Here is a 12,496-nt window from a genome sequence, read left to right as displayed (position 1 = left end):
TGAATTCAATCAATCAATATGAGGCTTATATCGCGCGTATTCCGTGGGTACAGTTCTAAGCGCAGGGATTTTTTTTTTATTAATTTTTTTTTATGCAATTTATATCGCGCACATATTCAAGGCGCAGGGATTTATTTATGCCGTGTGAGATGGAATTTTTTTTTTACACAATACATCACGCATTCACATTGGTCAATAGATCGCAGCCATTTCGGCGCATATCCTACTTTTCACGGCCTATTATTCCAAGTCACACGGGTATTTTGGTGGACATTTTTATCTATGCCGATACAATTTTGCCAGGAAAGACCCTTTTGTCAATTGTGGGATCTTTAACGTGCACACCCCAATGTAGTGTACACGAAGGGACCTCGGTTTTTCGTCTCATCCGAAAGACTAGCACTTGAACCCACCACCTAGGTTAGGAAAGGGGGGAGAAAATTGCTAACGCCCTGACCCAGGGTCGAACTCGCAACCTCTCGCTTCCGAGCGCAAGTGCGTTACCACTCGGCCACCCAGTCATTAGTAAAGAGCATGCCTTTACTCAGATGGAAAAGGTGAATGATATAGGGCAGGGATGGGCAAATCGTCCACCCGATCGCCAGGGGCGAGTAAAATATCCACCGGGCTAGTAGAAACTGCCCGACAACTCGCCCGGCTGACCAGTGAAAATTCTGGTCAAATGCAACACTTGTGGTGGTAACAGCGAGTTTCAAAGCCTAAAACACTGCAGATGCAGCAACAGTGATATGAACTGGGCCAGGGAAATCTCGGGCGGGCTAGTGACTTTATTGAAGTTACTCGCCCGGCTGGCGAGTTAAAATTTTGAGATTTGGCCGTCCCTGAAGGGGAAGATGGGTTGGCAGATGCAGTGAATTTTCTGTGTAAGATGTGTGTACTTTTACGGCTTGGAATCACTGTAGCGTTAGCACCCTTAATGTGTAGATCATCACCCATACCATGAGGGATCTGTTCAGGCTTTTACATCCTTCCACTTTGACATATACAGTCGACCCTGCCCGGAACAACCACCCCAAAGGATACCCTATATCATTCACCTTTGTTTATTTTTATTTACACCCCCGGTATAGGGGTGTGTAAATGTTTCGGTCGATGTGTTTGTTTGTTTGTTTGTGTGTTTGTGTTCGCATATAGATCTCAAGAATGAACGGACCGATCGTCACCAAACTTGGTGAACAGGTTCTATACATTCCTGAGACGGTCCTTACAAAAATTGGGACCAGTCAAACACACGGTTAGGGAGTAATTGGTGGATTAAGATTCTACAAGGACTTATAGAGAAACATATTCATGGTCAAAGGGAAATAACCTTCTCAGTTGGTGGCAGTGAGAATGGGTGCAGTGAGAATGGTTATTTCCCTTTGACCAACGGGGGTGTTTTTCCTACCTCGAAGGAATTTCTTGTTTTTTAAATTTTTTATAATATACTCACAAAAACAAAATACATGTACATTCATTTGACAATCTTGTCAGAAACAGTAGAAATGTAGAAAATATAGATAAGACAAATACAACACATTCTACAAAAGAAAAAAAAAGGTTGACACAAAGACAAAGTGACTAAATGGAGCGCATCAAATCACATCATTCACCTTTCAGTAACGACCACCTGTCTGTAACGACCACTTTTGGTCCGTCCCTTAATTGGCTGGTTGTAATATGTTATATGAAGTCTTATATCGCGCGCGTATCTCCAGACTCAGACTCTAGGCGCAGGGATCTATTTATGCCGTGTGAGATGGAATTTTTTACACAATACATCACGCATTCACATCGACCAGCAGATCGCAGCCATTTCGGCGCATATCCTACTTTTCACGGCCTATTATTCCAAGTCACACGGGTATTTTGGTGGACATTTATATATGCCTATACAATTTTGCCAGGAAAGACCCTTTTGTCAATCGTGGGATCTTTAACGTGCACACCCCAATGTAGTGTACATGAAGGGACCTCAGTTTTTCGTCTCATCCGAAAGACTAGCACTTGAACCCACCACCTAGGTTGAGAAAGGGGGGAGAAAATTGCTAACGCCCTGACCCAGGGTCGAACTCGCAACCTCTCGCTTCCGAGCGCAAGTGCGTTACCACTCGGCCACCCAGTCCTTAACAGACATAATAGACATGTTTGACTGTACCAAAAATCTCCATTCAGGTTGCTTCCTTTGCAGAGTGGGCATTTTGTGATGAATCAATTTTGCAGATTGATGCTGATGTCGGTAACAAAATTAATTCATCAAGAAATGTTGACGCCGCAGTTGTAGCAGCAAGGCAGTTCATGTTTGGTATGTATACAAGTGGAGGGATGGTATATTTCTTTTCATGGCTATAGTCTATGAATTTTGATGAAAGATTGTGCATGGGAAGTTGAATCAAACTTTTTTTTCTTCATCTTTCAGACATCTGTTTCCATACATCTAATTCGTTCTGAACTTTTTTTCTCAGAAAACAATGACAAGTTTCTGTCAGATTTTGGCATCAGAAATGGAACTCGGCTGAAGTGCGACGACTTTCTGCAGGTCTACTCGCTTGTCGTCACAATAGCACATGTGTAAGTAGCCTTGTAGAATGGTGTACGGTGGTACCTGCCATGCGAGACGCCTTCCAAGAAAGGACACCTCCCACTTTCCCTGTGTCTATTATCTTGACCAAAATATACCTGTTGTGATTGGTTATCTGCAATTTGTGGGAAACTTATGGTCCCACAGGTGCCTTTTAGTTGCAGGGACCACTTGAATTGTAATTGTGTGTCTGAGTGTGTGTGTGTGTGTGTTTATGTCTATGTTTATTTGGTTTACCGTTTATTTGTGTGTGCGTGTGTACCCATCTTTTGAGTTTGTCAGTGAAGTAAATGAGCGCTTCTGTAGAAGTTGCAACCCATCAGTCATTTTGCAAGGTGGTGTCAGTGATAACACACACAGGCGCATTGTCCTTTGTCTCGGACACACACACACAGATCATGGCGTGAAGCGTTGACAACTCAGCTACTTTTACCATGACTGTGTCCTCTATAGCTTGCGCTTTCTAAACCCCTTAGCTTAGCAGAAGCGCACATTGTGACGGTCATCGTTGTTTTGTGTGCAGAGAGAAACTGGAGGAAGAGAAGGAGTTTGAGGTGGTGGGGGACCTGTCAGAACTGCAACCTCAGGAAGAGCAACAGCAGGCAGCCAACGGCAGCAAGCCGCACAACGGCGGCGACAAGGCTGATGGTCAGTGTACTGTCCCTTGCCTCAACCCATGGGCCGTGCTGACTTTGAGTGATTTGTGATACAAGTCCTAATTTACGCAGCACTCACTTTCAGTGATTTACCTAGGTTTATGCAATACAAGACCTTATTTATCCCTTTCTACCCCACCTATGTTGACCAAGTTTTTTTTTTAGCCGAGACAGCTGGTCACTCGGAATTGTAGTAACTGTGTAGCAACTGTGCATCAACACGCTGGAATGCAGGCGTTAGATCGATGTTACAGGAAGCGACTGAAGCTAACAGTCTGAGCGGATATATCCGTACCTAGTCAGATACACTTTAAAAACCCACTCATGCAAAAAATAGAAGTGCATGTGGGAGTTTCGGCCCATGAACGCAGAAGAAGAAAAAGAAAATTCACGGAGAATGTTGCAATGAGCATGACCCTTTGTTAAGCTCAAAAGGATTAAGACTGAGCGGTGGTGTAGATTGAAGGAGAGTAGAGGGGAGGGGGGCGTCTAAAGCAGGCAAAGGTGGGTGTTGAGAATTAACTCTGAGGCCTAAAAATAATCAGTGCATTTTGTTGTTGTGAGAGATAGCTGAGTATGTTTTCGACCAGTCAAACATGGCTTGACAATGACATCAAAAACTTGATTGTGGGTGTGCCTAGGAAAACAGTATGTCAATATAACACTTACCTCGACAGTACTATTCTTGCACATTATCTATTATAGGCCGAAAAAATTGGACAAAACGCTGCGTGGGTACAATTATCTCCCATAACCATGCGCCACCGTGGATCCCAAGCACTGTCTGAGTGCTTCCCCCTTACAGGATGTAGGTGGCGCGTCCTCTTTCTTTTTTCGCGCGTGACAGTAGGCTGTGTTTCTGCTGCGCTCCCGGATTATTTTGGATTCTAGAGTCTTCTTTTCTGTGTGGATTACCACCTGTTGGATTTTTGTGTGTTATTCCACTTCTGGCTTGAGGCTACGTTGTTTTTCTTCCAACTTGTGCCTCCGTTGTTGTGTGGCGGACTCGGCGTGCCTACCGTCCTACTTCGTGGTGACCGGTCGTCTGCTTCTCGTTTCGCCTCATTCACTTGAGTATTGACCTAATTTTCTTTGAATTTTGTTAATTCTCGATTTTTTAAGGGTACGTACAGGGCGAGGTAGGATGTCTCGTCTTGTTTTGGGCTCTGGTTCTACGGAACCAGAGTCTGCCGGGGGCAACCCTTCTCCGGGCGCACAGCGTCATGTTTTGCGCACGGACAGGGGGACCTTTCGGCGCTCCGACTCTCCCTCCCCAAACGCTTTGCGTTTGCGGCGAGGGAGGGCGGAGAAAGCCTGTTTGAGCAAGCTCAATGCGAGCTTGCTCAAACAGGCTGGGCTTGAACCTGGGACTTCGGGCGGGGCTGCGCCGTCGAAGGTTCGGGGAAGGTCGAGGGGAAAGAAAAAGCGTCTTTCTCCTTCTCCTTCCGTGGAACACGCTTCCCCCCCTTCGACGCCGTTGTCCGGCCCTCAGTCTCAGGCTTCAGCTCCTCCCGGTTTCAAGCCTGGGGGGAAGGTTTCCTTCTCCTCCCTGGCTCGAATCCGGGGGCGGGTCGATTCCCAACCCTCTTTGGGGGTTGGTGAATCTGATCTAGGGGCTACGGGAGAGACTCAGGTTTCGACTTCTTTCTTTTCCGGTGCCTCTCCTGTGCCCTCCTCGGTTTCCACCGCTGTGGAAGCCAGGAGGGACACGGGTCCTCCTCTGAACTCCCTCGCTGGGTCGTCTACTGCTGTTTCGACAGTAGTCTCGGACTCATGGGGGGGGAGATCGGAGGAGATGACGGGGTCTATGAATTCCCTCCCCGCTGGGGTTGGGATGCGAATTGACCCCGTTCAGGGCGGTCCTGTGGGGGCAGGGGTTTCAGGCATCGTGCCTACGACCACTGCTACTACGGTTCCCTCTGACGTCCGTGTGACTGGTGGCTGTCCCTCTATGAAACGCTCCGGCCGACTAGTTACTGGACGTGGAGGTGTTCGACAGAACGTGGTACTTCTGTCGAATGGTCAGGGCGACGGGAACATTGTTTCTGTTGCTCAAACCGACACCTCCGACCGGACCGTCTTGACCCCACGCCATTCCTTAGCGTCTGGTGTTCGGGTGACGGATGGTCCGGACCAAGGGTCCGGAACGGTCCAGGCTTACGGGTCGGGATCGAACCGGACCCACGGGTCCCGACTGGACTTGACCTCCGGGTTTGGTCCGGACGGGACCCATGGTACGGGACCGTACCGGACCTTAGGGTCCGGTGCGGGACAGTACCTCTGGCCCTTGCCGGACCCCCGGACCTACGGGTCCGGATGGTACGGTACGGGACCAGTGGTCCGGTCGGGACCGGACCACCCGACCACCTCTGTTGGTCCGGGTGGTCTGGCACCGAACCGGAACACACCGGACCACCGGACCTACGGGTCCGGATGGTACGGTACGGGACCAGTGGTCCGGTCGGGACCGGACCACCCGACCACCTCTGTTGGTCCGGGTGGTCTGGCACCGAACCGGAACACACCGGACCACCGGACCTACGGGTCCGGATGGTACGGTGTTTCCACGTCCGGACCGAACCACCCGAACACTTTTGTGGGTACGGATGGTTCTGTGCCGAACGGGACCTCCGGATGGTACGGGACCGGACCGGACCACCGGACCGGACCGGACCACCGGAACACCGGACCACTCGACCGGACCGGACCGGACCACCGGAACACCGGACCACCCGACCGGACCGGATCGGCACCCCCGACCGGACCGGACCATTTCTTTTCTGATCAGACCCGATGGGTCCCTGTTCAGTCTATAAATGGCGGGGGTTCGTTGGCTGGACTGACCCAACAGTCGCAGGGTTTTTGTTGTTCTCTCCCTTCGGCTGCTGGAGACGTTTCGTCTTTGGGGCAGGGGTCTTCGCGGCCTCTTGCTTCAGTGGGCGTTTCGTCACAGTCTACTTCATCACTTTCGGCTCCTCCCCCTCAAGCTTCCTACACTCCTGCTGTTGAGGAGTTGTCGGGAAGTGAAGAGGAGAGTGAGTCAGAGGACGATGGGGAGGAGGATCAGGGTCGCCCTGAGGTTAACACTGATCCTCTACCCTTGCCGGTTTCTGATGGAACTTCCGAAGCTATGCTTCGTACTTTCCAACAGTACATGACAGACATCACGCGGCGTCTTGACGCCACGGATGCCTCTCTTAAGCGTCTGTCGTCTAGTGTTCCCAACCCTTCGGTTGACACACAGGACGTGGAGTCTGAGGACGAGAGGCAGGAGGCTCTCCCTCGCACAGCTAGAAGGACGTTTGAACAGTTTCAGGACGTCCTTCCCTCCGACGCCCTCTCGTCCTTGGAGTCCGCTTCGGCCCGGGCGCGGGAGGCACACGCCGCGTCTGCCGGCGGCTCGTTTTATGAACGATCCGGCCGCCAGCAATTCGCGTTCCACCCTAGTCTTAGTGCCACGGTGGAAGCGGCAGCACATCGCCTGAGGAGTACAGATTCACGTGCGAACGCGACCTATGTTCCTCGGGAGGACGCGGATTCAGTGCCGTGCTTTCCTTCGGGAGGCGCACCTCCACTGTTTCCTCGTGTCCAATCTGTTTCGTCCCTCCCTTTTCCCTTTGACTCTCGAACTCTCCCTTTCCAGACTTCGAGTGTTCAGGGTGGGGCTGACGGTGATGTGTTCGTTGGGGAGGTGCCTTCGGTCAAGAAGGTGGAACTGAGCTCTGCTTCGTTCCACAATCTTGAGGCCACCGTTTCTTCCATTGTCGAGGCCCAATCACAGGCCTTGACATGGATGAGCACGCTGTCCACACTGTTGGACCCTCCCGATCGGGCAGAGTCCGATTCCACTCGGGTCCTTGACACGGTTCGAGTGGATCGGGCTTTGCATGCCGTGCGATCGTGCGTGACGACTGCGGCAGAATTGGCCATTGGAACACGGGTCCACTTGTTGGCCCTGTTCCGTGATCATTTTCTGGCTACTTCTTTAGTGCCTCCGGATATGAGGAAGAGTCTGAGGAACACGTTTCCTCAGCCTTCTTCCCTTTTTCATCCGGGCACTGTCCGTTCTGTGGTGGAGTCCACACGCCAGAGGAACACTGATTCTCTGATGGTTGGCCTCGCTGCTTCGGCGACGTCGGCGGGGAGTAAGAGAAGTGCTACAGTCACCTCCAGCTCCCAGCCTCAGAAGAAGAAGAAGAAGAAGCCAGTTTCACTGCCTCCTTCTTCCTCCTCTCAGGCGCCTGTCGCTTTCCCCCCTGCGGCCCCGGCTTCTCGTGCTCCCAAGCGTAAGAAGAAGGGTGCTCAGACAGGTAAGGGTAAGCAGCACCACCAGGGGGGTGGTCGCAAGCCTGCGCCTGCCCGCCAGCAGAATTTTCAGTGAGTCCCGGCCCTACGTTGACGCCCCCTCAAGTTGCCCCTCTTTCGTCCGTCGGTTCCCTTTTTCGGGCCCGCGACATGTGGGGCAGACTGGTCTCCAACCAGTTTATCTTGAGGGTGGTGGGGTCGGGGTTTTCTCTACCGCTGTCGTCACAACCTCCATTGTCCGCTCTACCTTTGACGTTCCCCCCTCCTCGAGACCCTGCCAGATGGCAGGCTCTTCAAGACGAGGTGAACTCGTTGGTCGAGAAGAAGGCTGTCTACCCCCTTTCTCAGCCTTCTCCGGGGTTCTACTCCCGCCTGTTCACCGTCCCCAAAAAGGACGGCAGGTTCAGGCCGGTGTTGGACCTCTCCACCTTGAACTTGTACCTTCGCAGGTGCAAGTTCAAGATGGAAACCCCTTCGTCGGTCCGGTTGGCCATCCGGCCAAACGATTGGGCCACGTCTGTGGACCTCCAGGATGCTTACTTCCACATCCTGGTGGCCCCGGGGTACCGACATCTGCTCCGGTTTGTTTGGGAGGGCACAGTGTTCGAGTTTCGGGCCCTCCCATTCGGCCTGTCCTTGGCCCCGCTGATTTTTACAAAGGTGGTCAAGGAGCTGGCGGCGTTGGTCAGAGCTCAGGGTGTGCGTCTGCGTCAATATTTGGACGATTGGCTCACCCTGGCCCAGTCTCGCGATCAATGCCTCCAACACACCCGGCAGGTCCTGGAACGGACCCATGCTTTGGGGTTCCAGATACAGTGGCACAAGTCAGACCTCGTGCCAGCCCAGCAGTTTTGCTACTTGGGGATGGCGTTCGACACAGTGCTTTACACTGTGTCTCCCTCCCCGGACAGAATCCTCTCCCTGAGGCGAAAGATCCTCTCCATTCAGGCTTGCCGCGCTGTTCCTCACAGGCGGCTGGCGGAACTGTTGGGTTCCATGGAGTCTGTCGCTCTGCTGCTGCCCCTTGCAAGGCTACACAAACGTCCCCTGCAACGGGCAGTAGCAGATCGGACTTCCAGGCCTCTCGATTACACCGAGTTGGTCCAGATCGGGCCTTGGTTTCACGAGGCTGTAGTCCAATGGCTGGACCCGATCTGGCTCAACTCTGCGGTGCCTATCCAACCGAGACGGCCGTCTCTCTTCCTGTACACCGACGCTTCTACGCGGGGTTGGGGGGCCCACCTGGACCTGCACGAGGCCCAGGGGGTCTGGACCCAGGAGGAGTCCCTCCTACACATCAACTTTCTAGAGTTGGAGGCGGTTCGTCGGGCTCTGCTGGAGTTTCGCCTCCTGATTCGGGATCAGGATGTGTTGGTCCACGGGGACAACACCACATGCCTAGCTTACCTTCGCCACCAGGGGGGCACCAATTCTCGGTCCCTCTCCCTGTTAGCGGAGGAGATTCTGCTCTGGTGCCAGACCAATCAGGTCCGGATGTCAGTCCAATTCGTTCCGGGGAAACTGAACGCCCTGGCCGACATTCTCAGTCGGGGCGATCAGGTTCTCCCCACAGAATGGACCATCGCTCACAACGTTCTACGGCGTCTGTGGGCAAGGTGGGACCGTCCTCTGATCGATCTGTTCGCAACTCGATTCAGCGCTCGGCTTCCCAGGTACGTCAGCCCCTTTCGAGACACGAATGCGTTCCACGTGGACGCATTCACTCTCTCGTGGAGGCTCCTCGATGCTTACGCCTATCCCCCGACATCTCTGATTCCGAGGGTACTGGCAAAGTATCTGCAGGAACGGCCAAGACTGATTTTGGTCGCGCCTTACTGGCCAACAGCTCCGTGGTTTCCAGATCTTCGCGGTCTCACCCACGTAGACCCTCTACCTCTGAATCTGGACGGGGGAAGTCTGCTCCAGCCTCGATCAGGCCTCCCTCATCCACGTCCAGAGAGTCTGTGCTTGACCGCATGGCTCTTGTGCGCTCCAAACTGCTTGCACTAGGATTGCACAAGAGTTCAGTAGAGTTTTCCTTGAACGCTAAGAGGCGATCAACTAATCAGCTCTATGACTTACGCTGGAGAGCTTGGGCCTCCTTCGCCTTGTCCAAGGGGATAAAGCCGCTTTATCCCTCAACACAGGACTTGGCCAACTTCCTGGTGGAAGTGTATCAAAAGAAGAGTCTTTCTTCTAAGACTCTTCTTGGATACAAATCTGCCATCACTTCCACGATTGCGGCTGCTACTGGTCGCAGACCTGAACACTTGATCAGTTCCTCCCTCATTGCTAATGTCCTTTCGGGTATTAGCAATGCAGCGGTGTCTAAACCTCGGGTTTCATTTCCCAAGTGGGATGTCTTCCTGGTTCTCAAACTCCTGCGTAGCAAGGAGTTTGAACCCCTGGCAGGCATTAGTATCAAGTTCCTGACTTTTAAGACTGTGTTCCTCATCGCTTTAGCCACTTGCCGTAGACTCAGTGGTATTCAAGCTTTGAGTGGCCTGGAATTTGACATTGAGTTCACCACACATCAGGTGACGTTGGCTTTCCTACCAGACTTTCGAGCCAAGAATCAGAATGCCTCGGAGTTGTCCAAACCAGTAGTCATTCAAGCCTTGGCTCCCACTCTTGAACATGATGACCCTGATCGCTTCCTCTGCCCAGTACGTGCCCTTAGAGTGTACCTGGATAGAACACGTAGCTTTCGGTCTTCTAAGCGGTCACTGTTTGTCTCGCTTAATCCGAAGTACCAATCGGATATTTCTAGACAAACTTTAGCTCGTTGGCTGACCTTGCTTATCAAACAGGCTTATGTTCATGCTCAAGTGGATGTGGTCCCTGACATCAGGGCACACGAGATTCGGGCTATCGGCTCCTCGTTGGCGCACGTGCGGGGTGCCTCGCTCCAAAGCATAATGGCGGTCGCGTTCTGGAAGACTCCAGCCACGTTTATTAACCACTATATGCGAGACTTTTCCAGTCTCAGGCTTGACCAGTCGTATGGCATTGCCAAAGCAGTGGTTGCCAGCATGGTCACGTCAGTCTAAGGTATTTTTCTTGGGTATATTTTCTTTTACAGTAGTACTGTTCGAAAATTGCCTGGGTATCTTAATCCTTGGATTTAAGTGATTTTGATTAAGGAGTTTAATACTCTACATATCACCCTCACACCACTCTGGTATTCTGTGCAAGAATAGTACTGTCGAGGTAAGTGTTATATTGACTGTAAGGCTTCTTTTTAAGCCTACTGTCTATATGATACTTACCGAGACAGTACTATTAGAGTTTCCCTCCCGCCTCCCCTCTTGATATGTTATGGGCTTTTTGAGGGTCTGCAGCTCATAAAGAAAGAGGACGCGCCACCTACATCCTGTAAGGGGGAAGCACTCAGACAGTGCTTGGGATCCACGGTGGCGCATGGTTATGGGAGATAATTGTACCCACGCAGCGTTTTGTCCAATTTTTTCGGCCTATAATAGATAATGTGCAAGAATAGTACTGTCTCGGTAAGTATCATATAGACAGTAGGCTTAAAAAGAAGCCTTACATTTTCTATCAGATTGAGTAATGTAAAACACATTTCTTCTGACCTTATATCCCTGCTTTGGTTTTGGACAAATTGCAGGCCCAAGAAGTGAAAATTTGGCTCATACTTGTAACAAAAATGAAAAGCAGGTGTGTGTAAAAAAGTAAAAGATTTCTTTCTTTTTTTCAACAGAAAAAGAAGAGGAGGATGATCTGATGTTGATTGAGGAGGAGGAATTCGAGGAAGAGCAGCAAAGGATGGAAGAAGAAACACGCACAACCAGGAAACGCAAGGCTTCCAGCGAAACAGAACCAACGACCAAACGCAGCAAAACAGCAGAAGCTCAGGCCGCAGCAGGTGACAACGATGTCATCGAGATCTCATGATTTGTGTTCAGGGTGGGGAGGTAAACGCATTTGGAGGGTGCCCGCGGGTTTTTTTCATCATATATTAAGTCATCTGTGTTTCATCAGTGAATTCAGAAGGCATACACATTGTAGTGTATGATTTTTTTGAGGTGCTCATTTATGTTGTAAAGGTGACTCATCGAGTGTTGAAATTGGTTACAATGGACACAAAGTTTGCCCCCGAGCAAAACGAAATGGATGTATAAATGATGTTTTATTGTGACCTCATTTGTACGCTGACATGGCTGTCATTCATCTCATGAAAGTCCCATTTGGTTCTCCTTCCGTCTGTTTTTGTTTGGTTTTATATGTTGTAAAAGTGTTGTGCTTGTTCTAGACTGCATTTGGATCACACACACACACACTTTTTTGCTCTCTCTCACCTTCCCTCTCTCCCATGCACACACAGACATTCACACACGTCACTACGAAAACACACATTGTATACACTACACACTCCAAACTGTATCAAGAGTATTGCTGTGGATGTAGATGACGCTATGGTCATACACATTGTATACACTGCACACTCCACACTGTATCAAGAGTATTGGTGTGGATGTAGATGACGCTATTGTCATTTCTGTTTGTGCATTTGTTTCTGCATTTTCAGTGACATGTTTAGTACATTTGTGAATCATAGCGGGTCAGTGCTTGACAATATAACTCTTGGAGAATCTCAAGAGAATTGGTTAACTTTAAGGTAAGAGGAGTTGTTCACAGGTTCAGAGAAGAAATACCAGCAAGTGGTAGGACAATAAACTACATGAAATCTACTGTTTTCTTTGAGTGTGAGAGAGGGTGTGTGTATGTGTGTGTGTGTCCAGTGAAATTATGTATGTTCTTAGTCTGTGATGTGTGTGTACAATCAATGAAATCTGATCTATGTCTGTGTGCGCGCACAAACTGCTACAGTGATTACTTGTTCAAAGTTTATAAAGGTACGATCCTTTTCGTGGAAACGGTTAATGCTGGTTCTGCTTAATCGGATGTGCCCAGCTTTTACATGGGACTTCTT

At 50.5% G+C, this 12,496-nt stretch overlaps 1 protein-coding gene across 1 annotated transcript in view; it reads left to right on the top strand.

Moving 5' to 3' along the window:
- The window catches only part of LOC138962639 (SUMO-activating enzyme subunit 2-like), a 45,819-nt gene extending 33,565 nt beyond the window's left edge, over window positions 1-12,254 (top strand). Inside the window, exons 16-18 of the mRNA XM_070334543.1 lie at window positions 2,466-2,571; window positions 3,105-3,229; window positions 11,264-12,254. Of these exons, the coding sequence (XP_070190644.1) occupies window positions 2,466-2,571; window positions 3,105-3,229; window positions 11,264-11,457 (425 nt within the window). The 3' untranslated portion in view covers window positions 11,458-12,254. The remainder of the gene's footprint in view (window positions 1-2,465; window positions 2,572-3,104; window positions 3,230-11,263) is intronic.
- The last annotated feature ends 242 nt before the right edge of the window (window positions 12,255-12,496 follow it).

The sequence above is a fragment of the Littorina saxatilis genome, linkage group LG1, assembly GCF_037325665.1.
Source record: "Littorina saxatilis isolate snail1 linkage group LG1, US_GU_Lsax_2.0, whole genome shotgun sequence".
Taxonomy (NCBI): Eukaryota; Metazoa; Mollusca; class Gastropoda; order Littorinimorpha; family Littorinidae; genus Littorina; species Littorina saxatilis.
Note: the sequence above shows the minus strand (reverse complement) of the source record. Positions and strands in the feature narration are given on the sequence as shown.